At 38.6% G+C, this 18,149-nt stretch overlaps 1 protein-coding gene and 1 long non-coding RNA gene across 6 annotated transcripts in view; one reads left to right on the top strand and one right to left on the bottom strand.

Moving 5' to 3' along the window:
- The first annotated feature begins 284 nt into the window (after positions 1-284).
- Positions 285-6,935, top strand: LOC122862397. Its single transcript, XR_006374692.1, has 5 exons — positions 285-1,113; positions 2,731-2,815; positions 2,910-2,991; positions 3,183-3,328; positions 4,989-6,935. It is a non-coding gene; the product is annotated as an uncharacterized LOC122862397 (long non-coding RNA).
- Positions 6,096-18,149, bottom strand: part of gfra4a (GDNF family receptor alpha 4a) — a 253,425-nt gene continuing 241,371 nt past the window's right edge. For all 5 annotated transcript variants that reach the window (XM_044167857.1, XM_044167858.1, XM_044167856.1 and 2 more), the window contains 2 exons: positions 11,470-11,639; positions 6,096-8,012 (listed from right to left, as the gene is read on the bottom strand). In XM_044167857.1, coding sequence (XP_044023792.1) covers positions 7,866-8,012; positions 11,470-11,639 — 317 coding nt within the window. In that variant the 3' untranslated portion in view covers positions 6,096-7,865. The remainder of the gene's footprint in view (positions 8,013-11,469; positions 11,640-18,149) is intronic.

Genomic DNA, 18,149 nt, shown 5'->3' with positions numbered 1-18,149 from the left:
AGGTGTCCAACATTCCCTCTTAACTCTAGTGTTTTATATGAAACCGTATCAATAGCTAAAACAGGACCACTGAGAGACCAGCAGCAACTAAGCTGGTGATGAGAGACTTGTTACTAACATTTCTTAACTGGTAACTTACTAGCTTTGATTCAGGACTGTCAAGTATCATAGCCATGGACAATTAATAAAATCTATTTCAGGAAGAAGGTTACAAATACACTATTAACTCACAGGTTGGCAAAAAAACAAAAAACAATAACAACAAACAAATCAGGTAAGTTAAAGTAACAAAAAACATAATAACTTTCGGCAGAAAGAGGGAGACCACTGGTGGCAGCACTGAGCGCACTGCTGCTGAGAAGCAGTCCAGTCAGTGAAGGATGAAGAAATCCTCCGCCATCTTTGATTTTTACATGGTGGGTATTCCAATACCCATACTATTTAGTATGCCAGAAAAAGATTTAGTATGTCGAATGCAGTATGGCAAAAATACCTGGATATCCTATTGCATTTGGTCACATTTTTCAGGATGTATGCCAGCATGCTTTTCTGGCTATTCTGACCATATAAAGATGGACGACATGACAGCTATCCAAAAGTAAAGCCAAAGCATCTCGATCGCCCCCTGGTGGCTGGCTGCAGTATAGGTCATAAACCCCGCCCCCTCCATGTTAGTGGGAGGGACATGAGCCAAACTCAAAAAGGCAAAGTACATGTTCAATTAATTTTTTCCCAAAGATGGTTTCTGTCATTTTAGTTAGTTCTTATCATGCTGCTGTATGATCAAGTGTGTGTTTTTCTGATAAGTTTGATTTTAATTGCTTATTTGATACAATAATAAAAAGGGGTGTCACGTCATGATTGACAGCAGAGGCCGGCTCGTGATTGAGTCAGCGGGGTGTGTGGGCGGGACCTCGATACCGCGGCTCCAACTCCGATCACTACTGCGCAAACTCTAGTTGCAAATGACGTCAAAAGCGCAAGATGGCGATGTGGAACGCAGCCATAGTTTGTCTTGACTTCATTGGAAAATACTCCTTTTTTTCCAGAATAAACCATGTGTTTTTGTTACTATTCACCTGCTTGATGTTATTTCTTCCCACCGACCAACCGGTAAGTTCATATCTTCAACATTCGTTCATATTTTCATTCTTCGTTAATGAACGCCTGAGTGAAATTTCCGGGTGCAGTATGTGATATCCGATTTTCACAGTAAAAGATCTGTTGTGTCTTCTGCAGCTATTAAAGGGGTTTTAGCCTAAAGTATCCTGGTGCTTTGACAGTTTGTAAGTAAGAACAGGGTGTGTTATATGTAGGCTATTCATGTGTAATCCAAATTAAATAATTTGATCCTTATATAAAAAAAGATGGCTAAAAAAATTACATCTCCCTGCTTAACCTGTATGATGTGAACCAAATTACATTTTTTTTAATTATCAGTTATATTTGTTTATTAATCTTACTCTCCATTTTTTAAAATGTAATACACAGTAATGCATCCATATTTTTGTGTGACAGACAACGTCATGTGTCATTTCCGGTTTTCTGGTTGCTACTTTTTTTAGGCCTTGCAGCAAATTTAATATTTTATCACTTTTTTTTTTTTTTAGCTTTTTGGAAATGTTTCTTAAATTATTCCAGGTTTCTTTAAGCTAGCGTATCTCATTAATGACACAAACGCATGTTTCATAATGATTCCTGGTCACATAGAAAGCACAGGCTAGGCTTGTTTAGGCTAAAACCCAGTTAACAGCTAGCCCTTACTAAAGACACAGATGAGTGAAAATGACACAGCGGAAACCACCACTGCTAAATAGTTTCAAACACCTTTTTTAATGTATTGCTAAGATCATCGTCCTGATAAATTGATGTTTAAGTGTATTATGTAACACCAACGACAATAGAAATTCTCATCCTGCTTAACACTTGAGGTTACACCAGTGTTTTGGTTTGATATTGGCCTGTAATTAAAAATCTTAACCTAATCATCTGCTTTATTGTAGCAGAAGTAAAGGTTCCCTCCAGACTGCAGTTTGTAAAAAAATTTATTAGTATTTTTTTCCAGGTTGCTGCTCAGAGAAATTAGCCCATTGTGGTGCCCAAATAATTAACTGAAGTGAGCTTCAGGGTGTCTGCCTGTGAAACATACAGTAAAACCTGCCTTAAAGGAACATTCTGTCAAATTCTCATTTTCCATCCAGCATGTTGGTTTAAATGATGTCAGCATTTGTAGAACCAGTGAACTTGAATCAGGTTAAACTGCAGCTAGAGATACTCAATACCACAACTCTGAGTGAGTGCTGATATGATGCAATAAAATAAAAAAGTTTTCATTTTTATCAACTAAGCCATTCAAACAGTATGAACCCGTGAGTTCTATATGCCAGCGTTTTCCACATATTTTGAAAGGAATTTACTAACTTATTTGTGCAGATACGGGACAGCAATTTTTCAGATTAAATGTCAGTTTGGCAGTAGGTAATAATGCTTGAGATGTTTGATTCAAAATCAAAAGGCCAAGTTTTTAATCATGGAGGTGATTGGTCAGAACATTTCATGATATTCAGCTTTGCTATGTTGCTATCTAGAGGAGGTTTCTCACACTCGCAACACAGTTCTCAACTTCTTCCTCCGTTGTGACATTTTTGGGATGCTGAAGTTTTCAATGCTGTTTCACCGCTAGAAACACTCACCTGGCATTCTGCCTTTTTCCCTCCTTTCGTGTAAAAGAGCTCCACAATGCTAATATGATGACAACAGCAGCTGTTCTCATTTCTGTGCTAAAGTGTCACCTATTGTAATCATGTGACATGTGGTGAGTATTGAAGTATTTTTTGAGTATTTAAACCAAATTTAACTGATGTATTTGTCACCATTTAGTAATGTAACTATTATTTTTCCTGATACAGTGTTTTTGGCCAGTGCCAGACTGACTACCAGATCAGATCATACACAGCTTCAGCTGTTCCATCTCTTCCTCATCAGCAGTCGGTAGGAAATATGTATTGTTTTAATAATATCGCCATCAGCTTGTGCAGCCTTACCTACAGTGAGTGTTTTGTCAACACCTTTCCAGACAATTTTTCTTCCTGCCAAGAAAACAAGTCTGACACCAAAACTGATTCCATGTCATTTTCTTTTCCTTTTTTTTTTTTTTTTTTTTTTTTTTTTTTTACATGAAGATAGTTTTACAGCCAGCTTTTGCTCTCTGAGCTTCACAGAGGACGTCGCTGCTTGTTCATCCACGCTGGCTTCACTCCACACGTCTTTCTCGTATAAAGAGCAAAAAGAAGGATAAAGGCCAAAAACAGAAATGTATGATAATAAGGTAAGCTAACACAACACAACAAACACTAAGCAGTTAGAATGTAACAGATTGGGTGTTGTGTAGAGGCCAGTAGCAAGCTGCTCATATCAGTCAAGGTCTTGTTTGTTTGCATAATGATGTTTTTACCTTGACTTTAATTTGGTAAATGGTGGAGGAGGCCCTAATGGACACTGCAGAAATACAATAAGTTTACTGTTGATGGGCACTGTGGTGCTCAGATGTGGTTAGCACATTTCATGTCTATTTTTATTTCTTGTAAAGTAATGAAAACATTTGATGTTATCTAGTTAGTTTTAAAGGCTCTGTCAGATTTTTTTTTGACCATTTCTGTTAAAAGTTTATTCACTAATACTGTACATACTAGATGAAAAATAAGCATTTTGTATTTCCCTATCGACCAGAACTGCAAATATAGACCTGTTTTACTCCTGTTTTTACACACATTTCTGATGTAAACAAACATTTAACAGCACAGAACCATGAATAACTTAAGTTATAAATTCATGACATTAAAATGTAGTTGTTGTTTAGTGTTGGACTGTTACATGAGAGGGTCGTTTAGAATTTCAAAGACTTCTACATTCAGTTTTGTTTGACATTATTTTGATTTTAAAATTTTTTTTCTCTTTAGTATGTATATAGTTAATTTGAAGCTCCCTCTTTGCTGTTGAAACTTGATGAATCTATAATTGATAAAGAGAAGAATTTGCTGGACCTAAAAATGTCACCAGCCAGGAAAGGTTAAGAAGATGATGAATAGATGTTTAAAACCCAATCAGCTGGACTGTACTTCCTGTTGGTGGTCAGGTTTGAGCCTTTTATCAGTCTGCAGCAGCAGCAGCAGCCATGGACACAACAGCTACAGTATGTAGGACATCAGGAGGTCTGTCCCACATAGCTCTTGACCCAAAACATGGGACCAATTACAGCCTCCATATGCAAAGCACAGGTGGCACACTGAAGTTTCATTTTGTAAAAGGATGACTTCCTGAGCCTTTTTCTTGAACCAAAACAAGCAATTTGGGTGAGACAATGATTTTCAAATTACTTTCAGGTACTTTTTAAAAATATGCTTGTGTACATACCTTATTGTCCTCCACTTCTAGCTAGATTTTACAACTGCAATGTGTTTTACCGCACCGTAGCCTTAAGGTATACAGTAGGTTAGAACAAACACAAATTTGCTCTAGGTTTGTTTACACCAGGGGTCTCATTTATTCAAGTTTGTGCTCAAAGTTGTGCTTTGTAAAGTACTGATGTCAGAATCAGCCTCTCAGTCTGACATGTAAAAAGCAAAACTTTGGATAAAATAATTTTTATTATTACCCAAGGTATGAATGTTATAGACATCATATATATATGGTATACACTGTGTAGTATATACACTATACTATAACATCTTTACAAATCACGCCCTGTGTGTGATCGAAAATTGATTTTTAACTTAATGCCAGGGGTGCTGCTAGAGAGAGGAAAAGGGCAAGTACTTCCTCTGAGATACAGAGAGGTGATGCTGAAATTATATGATTCTGGATGAGGGTCAGAGTCACATTTTGTCAGGTGACCAAAAATTTATAGACAGGTGAAAAAAGTACCTTCCCTCTGCACAAGAAAACTGGTCAGAATTCACCTCCATTTACAGTGTTGTCTTTCTTTGCAGGAAGTGACACATATCACATCTGGGATTCTGCCGGTGCAGACGAACAGGGAGCAGGTTGTCAGTCACCTCACGGCGCCAGAGCACACATCGCAACGCCTGCTGACTGATAAATCACAGGACAAATCAAAACGGGGCGACAGAGCTCAGCTGGTGTCACATCATAAGAGACAAAGGCTTTGTGAGGTATCACTCAGACACTCTTATCGCCAGAAAACCACATAACAGCAGTTTTGGTAATTTTCTTATTTGAAAATTTGAATCACAAAAAACATTTCTCACATACATCTAGTGGTAAATTATCTAGCCATGCAGAAAGTTTCGATTTTATGTGCCCGGGCTTGGACAGATCTGCCTGTTAAACTCACTAGTGACACGAATTGGTATAAACAAATCTGATAAATTGTTGCACAATTTTCTACTACTGTAACCAATAAGAACTGTTATATCACTATGAAGGTGTTATCACCTCCTGGTTACGTTTGCTATAATCAACTTGTTTCCAAATGTACAATACAATTCACAGAATGTTTTTAAAACTGCACTAATCAATATTTTTTAAATTCACAATAGGTCAAATGACTTCTGTAATGCTAAAAGGTACACTTGACGAACCCACAGAGAATTATCACCTGATTGTGCAGTTCCCCTCAGCTCTACGGAGCTTTTCAGCGTCTTTTAAATCATTGTTTTTGTTTTATGGCAGCAAATTTACTCACTTAAAACACTCAGTGTCTTTTCCAACTGTAGTGCGCAGTTGTTTTCGCTCTGATAAACTCACTGTACACTACCTGCAAAGTTTAGCTACTAGCTGGTGAACAGATATTTCCCTCAAGAGCTGGTGGAGAGAAAATAAAAACCAAAAAGAGCAGAAAAGCAGAGTGAAAATTGGACAGAACTTAATAAGATGATAATGTGCCAGTGTTGTTTCTAAGTGGCCAGAAAAAAACTGTTAATACTGCTTTAAACAAGTTAGAAAAAGGTTAATATTTATATGTATTTTTGAAACTATTGAGTAAAATTGCAGGAAAATAGGAAGTGAGGAATAACACGTGAAGTTTAAACAGTTGATTTGGTATCAAAAGTAACATAAGAATGTAGATCCAAATAAAAAGTTAAATTATCTTTATTGTATTTGGATGGAAGCAGCAGCAATGTCAGAAAACGATATTTGTCTGTCATCTGCATGACTGGGTACCACTAGAGGTATGTGAGAAAATTTGAGTGAACTGCCCCTTTGTGTTGAATTTATGTCCTTACAACCCTGTTAAAACCCATTTGGGGTCTCATTTCAAAACTACATAGGCATCAATGAGGAAGAATAAACTTTTTTTTTTCTTTCCTGTAGAACTTGGCAGGCAAAATCCAACAACTATTGTGCTGTTAAACTTATACTGTGAGCATTTTTAGGTCCAACTTGAACTAGAATGTGTCATTTTCATCAGGTCTGCTTGGGCAACATATTTTCTTTCTTTGTGTTAAAATCAGCATATGTTGTGACATTTAATAATGCAGTGAAACAAATGGGTTTCTTCAGATAACTGAATTCAATGGCAGTATTGAAGATGACACATTCCTTGTTAAGAGCGTTTGCTCCTAACCAACTTCGGTCTCTCCATTTCAACACTTTTCATAGACATGTCCGCTCCACAAAGCAGAGCTGTGCTTTTACAGTACATATTGTAAATCCTCTGGCGTCCCACGTCGAGCGAAGAGTCCCAGCAGGTAGCGGGCCAACTAGGGTCATCACCTTCATCTCACAAGTCTCTCAAAAGACAGATGCATCCGTTCACGCATCAAAACCCGCACTGTCTGTTTTCCACCAGTCCTCCCGCAACGGCAAAATATGATTGGTCACAAACTTGTCTATAGATATGCTTTCTCTGCGGCAAAGTCCATATACATTTAAAAAATATAAACTTGTTTCCATCTCTTGTTGCTTCACCAAAACCACATGATTTTTTTTTTTTAAATACATTTCTGAAGAGGAACAAACCCAAATGTTTGTCAGGCCCTCACACTTAAAGCTTACTGAATGAATATATGAAGAGCCCCCTTCCAAGGTGACATCTACTCATACGAAATGATTTATAGCTTTAAAATTTAAAACAAATTACAATACGATAAAGGCTAATAAGTAATGTAGGTCCTTGTAAAACACAACAAAGTCAAAGAATTTCATTGTGATTTGACTCTAACATGTGCTTCCATCTAACATTCTGCATAACAAAAATTATGACTCATGAAATATGTGGCATCAAAATATAGGGCAAAGCTGAATGAGCAGAGCGCTGCATGTAGACAAACACACACTTCCATCTTAAATTTTGTGTAACACTTAATCACTGTCCATCTGAGAGAAAAGTTTTAACATTTATTTTTATTTTACATCAAGGAATGTTCAGGGACCCAAAAAACCTTCTTTTTTTTTAGTTTTTTTTTTTTTTAGTTTTCCTGCACTGCATCTTCAGTGTCTCTTCACTGTACACTTTCTAAACCCACTGGGCCTTTTCACTGGAGCTTGGACGTTATTTTCGGATGAATAAAGTCTGCGTGTGTGTCATGTGTAACAGTTTGTGTTTGGGCAGGCGTGAAGCAAGTAATGAGGTGTGTACTTCCTGGACCCCCCTCCCCCCTGGTGCGGTAGTGGCACCCTCTCTGGCAGTCTTCTCAAGGGTGTGGGCTGCAGAACACATCTGCTCTGAGTCATGATTCACAAAAAGAGAAGTGTGATTTTTGTGACAGAGGGAGGGGGGAGCGGGGCAGGACAGAGTCGACCTCCACAGTCATTTGACACACAGAAATGGCTCTTTCTCACACCCCCACTCCCCCACCCCCGGTCTGGAGTTTTGTCCGTGGAGGCCAGGTGAGTGAGGCCTCTTATTGGTCGGAGAGCAGCAGCAGGAGCAGCCAACCGAGGCCCAGCAGCAGGGACAGGCCGACAGGCTCGGCTCCGCAGTCCGACAGGCCCGGAGAGGGAAGAGTGGAGTCTCCCTCATCGCCCCACAATCTGTCGTTCTCGTTAACCTAACAGAAAACAGAGATGTGTTGCAATTAGATTTATTTTTGGTAGAATAACAAACTCATATTCCTCCAGATTGCACACCAGCAAACATCGTTTCAGCAGAAGCAGTAGGGGTAAAAAAAAAATTAAAAAAACTGATTCGGAAGGAGATATTTTATGAGCAACTATGTGGGTATAATGTCCAAATTTTCCACATCTACAGTTGAAAAATAAGACAAGTGATGGCGAGGGCAATGCCACTTATCAGCCAGACGCAATTTCACAGCGAGAGATGTTTTTCGCTGCGAACATATTCAGAATAAACGCTTCAATCAGTCGAGCTCCATCTCTAGATTATTCCCTTCATCTCTCTCCATCCTATACACGAAAACCTTGTTTTCTTTGCCCCTCAACTCTGCCCGTTTCTGTCTCAGGGTTTTACAGAGGTTTGTGGCACTGGACTATGGATAAAACAAAAAATCCTGCACACTGTCAACCACTCTACTCACTTCATTATTAACAATGTTTTGGTCCTCCAAGTAAAATTCATATAGACAAATGTGTATTTAAACATAGGGGAAAAAAATTGGAGGGCATGCTGCTGGCACGGGATTATATACAGTATACATTTATGGTATCTATATGAATTTTACCTGATGAAGTTCTGAGGATAACATTGTTTAGTTAAAGCAAGTAGAAGTGAAGAAGAAGAACGTGAAGGATTTTTTTCGTTCTTTTGCATAAAAAACAGAAGAATCAAATGATTTCAAAATTGGATTTTCAAATGCCATTACACCAATACACAATCACTTTTCCAGTTTTTTAAATTATTATTTTTTACTTACATTGAGGGACTCTTAATGCCTCCTGGGAGATAATCATAGTCAGAAATATTATGAAATGAAAATAGGTTAAGTTTTAATTGTAATTTGTAATAATAATTTGTGAGAAAATTGGAAAAGTAAACCTAATTAACATTAAAGTTGTTTTTTGACTCTCCATACCTAGTTGTTATCAACTTGTTGCAAGAGAGAGGAGTTTACAGTAAACGGTTAACAGCGTCTTCTTGGAGAAAACAAAGAAGCACAGTAGGTGCATTGAATTCGCCTGAAAATAAGTTTAATCTTAAAGTTTATTGCTAACAGCAAGTTAGCCTCTTTCCTATTCACATACTTGCTATTGTGGACAAGCCAGATCTGATTGAAATGCACAGCAACATTTCCAGTGTTAATTAAATTTTTGTCAAATTATCAGACCGTTATTTAAATGTGACAGGATGTTGGTTGAAGAGTCGTATGTCTGATGATATGAGTCCAAGGCAGCTGTTAAGAGCTAATTTACTGTTTTAATTAACTCTGACTGGTGTCGACTCAGTGACACTTGATCTGAACCCGACTTGATACTCGACTATCAGGTGACAAAATGTCCATGTTCAACAAAGTGTCACTTCCCTGTTTATTTTATCTCTATACAATAATATTAAGTCTAATGCAGTTGGAGGATGATACAGACTGTTGAAACAATCGTGCGTGGGACGAGGAGCTCAGAGGACCTGAGGCGAGGATATGTAATTTGGGCTTTTGGTCCTTTTCTTCAGCTTTCCCTCTGGAAATAAGTAAGTGGCCCAGTTATACATTTAGCTTGTAAGTTTATTTATATCTGTTGGCGGATTGTCAATTATGTTATCTACAGCATTTTTTGCGAGGTTCCCATTAGGAGTCAAATGCATGGAACAAATTTCCTTAGCCTGAAGTGAATTTTATTATTTATACATTTTTTGGAAATACTGTGTGTATGTTTAATGCAAAACAGGCTGTCCACATTAAAATTTATTTTCAACAGACTTTAATTGTTGTTTACTTTACAACACTTCATTGTATGGGCTACATTAATGATGTTTACAGAACCTGTTCATACTGTCGATGAAGCAGTTCTGACTACGAGACACTAAGTGTTTGTTCACGCTGACTGTGCACATTTAGAGATGTGTGATAACAACCAAACTACCCAGAACACCCCAAAGACCTCTGACATAACTCCAACACTGGTGTTTCTACACTGGCTGCTGATAGTTTGGTGAAGTAACTTTCATAATGATTCCACTTTATAAATTATGTACACAGACACGTTAAGTCTGTGTTTACATTTGCAATCATGGTGCAAATAACATTTATATGGAACTATGTCATCCATAGGTTTTTCATCTATAGTCATTCTGTATTTTCCTCTCCAGTAAAGTATGCTAATGTATTTAAACTATCAATAGCATAAGACAATTAAAACAAGCAGCGAAACTGAATGTAAACAAATGTGTGTTATATAAGCTTGACTCTTTTATTCTCATTATATTGTTTGTTTTATGCTCTACTTTGTGTGCTGAATCCTTTTATTGCTGCAGAGATCTAATGATCCCACTGGGATCAATGAAGTTACATCCAATCTTAAAGCTTCAAAGCTTCCTTCATTCACTCACTTCAATTCTCTACATGATAAACACTCAATACAATAATCTATAGTGAGCAGTAGAGCCCGACCAATGTATTGACTTTATCAGCTAATACCAACTTGTCACAGCGTGTAGTTTAATTCAGCACATATGCAAATAGAAATTGCAGTGTTTTCCTCTTATGTACCTTATTTTGACTCGTACAGTATTTCTAGTGAATTTTACTTTAATATAATCTTGTTTTTCTTGTCATATTAGATAAGTTTGCTGTTAAATATCTTGCCTCAGCACATATCTTCATCTCAGCGCTTTAATAACCAAATTTGAGGCATCATTGCCAAAAACTGCAGTTTTGTGTGTGTGTTTACAAAAGGATAATTGGCTAATAAAGTATTGCAAATATTAACATGGGGCTTAAAAATCCTATATTGGTCGAACTCTAATGAGAAGGAAATTGATATTGAGGAAACTTATGGAGCATTATATTTTGACTGACAAGTGTATTGTCACATAATTGTAATTTACATGCCTTTCATATTAGCAGCAAGGCAAAGCATTGCATCTTGGGATTCTTTTTTAGCAAATAGTGGTTTACATTGAAACTGAGCATTATGGAACTTGATGGCTTCTCCTTGACCTACTTTGGCTTGGATTGTCGCTTTAGACTAAAGCATCTGCTGAATAAACGTGAATGTAAAAATGTACACAATTTAATTTTAAATTACATAATGCAAACATGTTACACCTAGAAACCTCAGTAAGCTGGTTTAAAGTGAATTTTGTGCACATGGCAGCAAAGGGACACCGCTTCAGTTCTCCTCATCTCGGTTTTCGTGTGACTAACTGTACCTGACGCTGTCTTAATTATGCAGATAATGTAAATCCCACCCGTCTGCTGCTCCCTGCAGGATAAAACAAACACCTAGCGTTATCTGCAGTAGTGCGACCCAATTCTGAGCAAGGCCGTCTCCATTAGTACCTCTCTGTTTGGAAAAGGTTGTACATCACATTTTCAGACTTCCATCTCGTCTCACCTGAGTAGGTATCTGTGCTCCCAGAATGTTCTGCTCTGTTTCCATGGAGACGCCCGGGGCGGTGGTTGCCAAGTGCGGGCTCTGGTTGTCCGTCGCTGGACTGGGCATCCCGGGCTGGCTGGCACCCGTTTTCACATCCGATCCGTTCCCAAAAGCCAGGATGGCATTTTCTAGAACACAGAGTAGCAGAGACATTGTGTTGAAAGGGACTTGATGTTGTTCTCGTCATCTGAGGGCTAAATGGAATAACTAAATGGAATGTTTACATCAGCCCTCAACTCTAGTTTCCTCTTTCTTTGTAGTGTAATTGGTCACTTTATAATAGTGTACTGGGGGACTGTAATTACGATAGGTTTATGTTATGTGACAACAACTCAACCTTTCAGGGTGAGTCATCAGGCTACTGAATGAGTGACAGTTTTCTCTTTGGTCTGAAACATTCATTTCAAACTGCATTTGGCAACATTTTTGAATATAAATACACCTGTTGACAGCCAATATCACTAAGTGATACTAAAACAGACAAGAGGCCACCATGATTTGATGTATTACAAAAAATAAAAATTAAAGTATGTAAACTTTTCTGTTCACAGGAAATGATGCATCAGCAGTTAGAGAAAAATACTGTCCCTGAAACAGCAGCGACATCCACAGAAAGCTGATTTGTGAATAATGGAAGTTCAGTTTTTTCAAATTTATATATCTTATTGCCTTTCTGGGCCACCAGGGCCTGAATGTAACATGTGTAACAATGTGCCTAACATATGTTATTCATATACCTTGGGAATAAGTTTAAATATGTTATTCCTAAGGCAAAAAATACTGCAGTCTGCAGTCTAGAATGCTACTGTCTGACATTACACAACAGAGAAGGCATGTTGTATGATCAGGAATTCACTTTTCTATGTATGTAATATGAGTGCCTCAGTCAGTGGCAGATTAATGCGTTGGTTTTGATTATAGAAATCTCAGAGGCAAGAGCTGTTGCAGTCAGATATAATGCATGTTCACTTAATGGCAAAAAAATGACATTTGAATGACAAAAGGCGAACTCTGGTCATAATATAAAATAATGAACAGTAATGAATATTGAACAGCAATGAGGTACTTTTTTGAATCCCTTCCCGGTCAGCAGGGTTGCTGACTGGCTTACCTAAATAGCTGTAGGGTAGCATGAAAAGATAGAGGTGAACATTTACGAGACACTGAGTCCATTTGACTCAGTTCTGACCTTCCTGCTAGTTTTCAATACGGAGGCTGCATCCAAATTCAGCCTCCCATTCACTATTCACTTATGTACATAAGTGTAAGGGTGGTGTTGTCAAAAGAATGTAGCGATTTAGGAGAGTTTTTTTTAGGCTATAAATTAAGACACACACACAAATACACACACACCATTATTCATTTTTTCTATTGCTTATGTGATACAGAAGAGTGGTGTGAATGAGAAATAAACTGTTTGTTAGAGAGGTATGGTGCGTGTAAGTGAGATTGACAGTATGTCTAAGAAACTAATTCTAATCTATGTGGAGAGAATAGTAGTGTGAGAAACAGAATGACAGTGTGAGACAGGAGAGTATACTACAGGTGTTTGTCTCCCAATAAAGTGTACATCTTATCTTTGTGTAGCTTGGGCAAGTAACTTTTCAAGTGCATCTGCGCCTCATTCTGGTGCGCCAAGCCCTAATGGGCTCATTACTGCCCCATATGGCCAAAGAGTGTAAAACGCCCACAGCAACTATGGTGTGAACCGCAGTCGTAGTGCGGAATGGGAGGAGTTATCTTAGGCACCCCTGATTCTCGAAGTAAAAGTCCCATTGATTTTTTCCATAGACAATGCTACGCGACTTACAGTTGGGCCACTTCTGTGGCTTGGATCACCATGAAACTCATTGAATCATCAGTTGAACAACTGTGTTAGAAAATATCTGGTTCTCGAAGATACAAGCCTGTGTACATAAAAAACTTTAAAGTAGAAGTTAACTACGACTCCGAAGGTGCATTTCAGCAAGAAACATCCAATCACCAAGCTTGTATAATCTGATGTCATTAGCCGTTAACGTTCCACATTACATGAATAATTACAATTGGGGGCCATAACATAAAACTATATGATCATTACATTATTCAGGAGAGTCCTGTGTTTCTATGTTAAGTAACATTAAAGATATTGTTATAATAAAAAACTGACATGGGAATACAGAAAGGGAAATACACTTCCGGAAACCAGCGGCCCCTCCCACTTCACTACTCCATTGTCCAGTTTTTGGGGCAACAACTGGCCCTTTCCAAACTTGGACAAGCTACTGCAAGGTGAGATTTATGCTTTAATGGAGATGTTCTCAAACAGTGTGTTTGGTTTAACAACAGAAAAGGCTTAAAGGATGAGGACTAACTAGTTAATTTGACAAATGCACGTCTGATTAACTTTCCCACCTCCAATAAAGAGCAGCACACAGTCACTTCCCTAAACTGTTGAATTGGAGGCATTCGGTACTGTCTCCCACATGGTGGGAGAGTCCTTAATGGGGATTAGAGAGAGTTATCGAGAGTATGATTGTGAATATAAGGGGATATAGTGGTGTGGGTGTGTATGAGAGTATGATGGTGTATGTATGACAATTATTTGTTCTTGTTATTTGGGCTGTATGTTGTATTGAAATCACCTGCACAATTTGAAGAATTTTAAACCCTTGATGTGTATTCTTTAATGTGGCTCTTTCTTGACACAAACACATACTACTATTGGTCTCACTGAATCCTGCATTCCACAATAACAACTCACAGTCCTTCAATCAACCCCCTTAACCAATTGAGTAGCCTTAGCTAACAGGCCAGTGAGGTAGAAAGTCCAGAATCCTTCTGGGCTTAATTTGGTCAAAACACTTGATGGCTATAGTCCTGGAACTGAAGGTCCGTCATACAGTGTACATTGTTTAAATTCATGCCTTGTGCAATTTATAATCTAGATGAAAATTATACACGCAATGTTTGATTTTATGCACAGTGATTGATTTTAAAGTAAGGTCAAAATGATATGAATTATCCTGTAGGATTTTCAAATTTTCCAGTGCTTTCATTCACTCAGTGAAAACCAAGGACATACACTCTCAGACCCTCTCAACCTGGCAGGATTCTCTTTTTAGCAAAATATGAGCACCACACAGGGTCACAGGCAGTAGAGCCCCGACACACACAAACCACCAATATCTGCTGAAAGTCCTCCACTGCAGTAATAGAAGTGAAAAGTGGAAATGAATCATATCATTATGAAATGCTAATAATTCATCATTAGAAATAAGTGAGTTCACCAGAGGGTAGAATTTTACAAAACAAACTGACTGCAAAACTTTTTCATTAAGTACAAACGTATTATGTGACTTACACAAAAAAGTTATGAGAGTGGGAAGGTGGGACGGAAGGTAGCTGCTGTTTGGATAGAACAAGAGAGCTCACAGATTGGTTCTTGCTGCTGCTGTTGTCACCCTCTGTTAACGTTTGAAAAAAAAAAAAAGGAGGGCCGACACTGTGCACAGTGTCACTATTATTGACAGCATGATAAAATAAATGAATACATCAGTGGCACTCGAGAATAAAATTAACTCAATGTCCACCGAATATGTCTGACATCACTGGTAATGGGTGGTAAATATTAAGTCCAGCCTACAGGAAATGTGAGGTAATGACTGAACACACAAACGCTCTGATGGCTACAGCAGTACAACAGCTGAGTCATAACATCCTATCACCAAATGATGGTGATGTTTAATAGATTTCGATTTGCCATCAAGCAACAGCAGTGAACAATTATGTTGAACAAAAGCCCCCAAATTAAAATTATTATTAAATTACACAGATGAATTCATTCATTTGTGTAATTTTTAACTTAACTTTCATTAGGAAGCTCTCTGCATGCTCTTTTGTATTGCATTGAACATAGCCTTACAGCAGCCCATGGGTCAGCCTGACCTGTGACCCGGTTGTCCATAAAAGGGGTCAGCGGTCGTTTGTTCTATCTCTTTCTCCGCTCCTTGCTGAACGCCTGGACCTCGGGAGGTCTGCTTGGAGCAACACAGGCGCCTGCCTTCCTTCAGAACCGAACTCTGATCTTACAGCAGCGACGCGAGGGCCTGCCGGATCTCTGCAACAATGCACCAATGGATATTACATAAAGCCTGCCAGCGAAACTTTAAAAGCAACTAAGGAAGTTAGTGCTGAGCTAACTGTAAGGAAGACAACAGACCGGGTTCCACCCATCTGCATAAATGGACACTGCACAACAAAAGACTGCACTGGACCACAATTCTTCCGCCGCCTGGCATGAACACAACAGACGGACCGCCGGCTAACAGAGCAGCACATCCAAAGGAAACTCTTTTTCCCTCCCACGGATGGGTAACATAACAACTGGGCATAGCATTGAGTAACAGTGTATATAGATAAGCAAAGGACTTTTTAACTTTTGTACATGTGACGTTACTGATGTGTTTTCATTGAGGTTTTATTGTTGTGATCTTTGCCACGGTTAATGTGATGTTATTACTGTAAGCGTAGTTCTCAGCCACTGCTAAGTTGATGTTGGTTTATGTTATGCTCCACATTTCATGATAACTAACTCCTTTTAACTTGGCACAGTTATCCTAAACAGATCATACACATACACCTCTAGTTTGGCCCTTAAAGACAACCACACACCCGGCGGAGAGGAACTTTAAAGCTCCTGCTGCACACGCTTTCTTGTTGCTGACTGCGCTCGTACACGTGAGCCATATGGAGGCAGAACAAAAAAAACATGTACACATTCTTTTGTTTGACGCCATCTTCGATCCAAGCAGCCATCTTGGACGTGCACACACACCTACACCACCCCTTTGTTCTGTAGTTTAGTATTTAGAGTTAGACTTCACGTGTGTTTTTGCTTTGTTTATCTTTTTAAATAAATGCTTGAGTATAATTATGCTGGTTTATTTAATGTTTCACAAGAGCGGGTAATTTGCCAACCTCTTCTATGTTGAGCTCCAAATCCTTCAACCTACTAACTACTACTAACTAACTAGTTTATGGTTTGGTTATGGTTATAGTTTTTAATTTCATTATTAATCTGAGTTCCAAATTGCTAGTTTGGTTCAATCTCTTGCTGCCAAGTCATCACAGTATATGCACTTGTTCTAGGATGTTAGCATGTGTATTTACACAAACTATGGAGTATTATTCATTATTTGTTGAAACAGTTGCATGTTTGTAATGATGACTGTGAATGTGAATCTTTAGAGATCTTTCTCTTTCACAGGTGTGAAGGGAACAGATGTTCAAGTTTGGATGTAATTCAATTAAATAAACAGATGCTTTTGATGTTTCGGGTTTGAATCCTCACCTGACTGAAACAGATAATGGCTTATGCCTTTGTTTTCAGAGCAGAAAACAAGCGTATAACAAAGATGATTCAGGGAGTGAGAGATACAAGCCAACAAGCCTTGATTCTTTGGATGGCCAAAAGCTTTTTTCACCCTTTTCTTTTACTTTTTTAAGTGTTGACACGGAAAAGCTGGATGGTGTAGAAAAAGTAATATAATTGTAACCCCAATTTCCAAAATAGAAAAGTGACATTAGACTTTGACTTAGTTCTCCAAAAGTGGATTCAAAACGTCAGTCAGCCTTTCAGTTTCTCATCTTTGAGTTGTCAGTAATGGTGTGATATAATGATCATGGTCAATATTTAAATAGGCCACTTACAGTAAGTAGGCTGTGACTGGGAGGAATATTACAGTATGTACATTCTGTACTATGTATAATTTACAATCTGATGGATTTATATGGTTTTATACGCCCCAAAGGACACCCATTACATCAAGTTCTTGGATTTACCACAACCAGAATGACTTATGATCATATGATAAATTAATATTCTATAAGCATTTATTTTCATTCGGCTAATGGGCTACTCGGCAGCAATTACGTTTGCATGAAAGTCACTTCAATTAAAATATGCTCAAATGAAGACATGAATGAGAGATTCATCAATTAATATCCCCAGCTTATATTGTAAGATGGATGAGGGTGCTTAGAAATGAAAATCACACCATTATTCCATCTGTTCCCAGCAAAAACCCACAGATTTCAGAAGCGACTAACTGGTTATTAGTGATGGGATTTCAAAGCCTGCAGTGGAGTATCGGGGTGTGACACACAAACATTGATTTCTCATAGGATCCTAACAAATTGATCCATCCTCCTGAGGTAGTTTGCTTTTGCAAACAAAACGCTGCAGCAATCAATGCAGAGCCTTGACTCGACTCCCTCCACTGGTGCAACACTGAGCATCAACTACTAGACAGAGATGGAGGTGGTGGATGGGTAACTTGCGCACACTCGTTGCCAGCTCTGCAGCTAATTAGGGAATCTGCAAGTTGCAACACAACAACAAGTCAATTGTAAGGCAAACAGATTGAGGCCGGCTGATGGTGTGTATACATCAGCACCTTGCAGAAAACGCTGTGGACCAGCTAATGGTGCTGTGCGCCATTAGCATTGCTAGGACAGGTGGGAAAGTGTGCCAGCGCGCTCAAAGTGTGCAGTTAGCGCTCGACTGTGTGCTGCGATCCCCTGGCAGGCTGACGGATGAGAGAAGCAAGGGGTGCAACTCCAGCTGCTCGCCACCATGCCTCACCACCCGCCGTCAC

This window comes from Siniperca chuatsi, linkage group LG15, assembly GCF_020085105.1.
Source record: "Siniperca chuatsi isolate FFG_IHB_CAS linkage group LG15, ASM2008510v1, whole genome shotgun sequence".
NCBI classification, from domain to species: domain Eukaryota; kingdom Metazoa; phylum Chordata; class Actinopteri; order Centrarchiformes; family Sinipercidae; genus Siniperca; species Siniperca chuatsi.
This window is presented reverse-complemented; position numbering and strand designations above follow the sequence as displayed.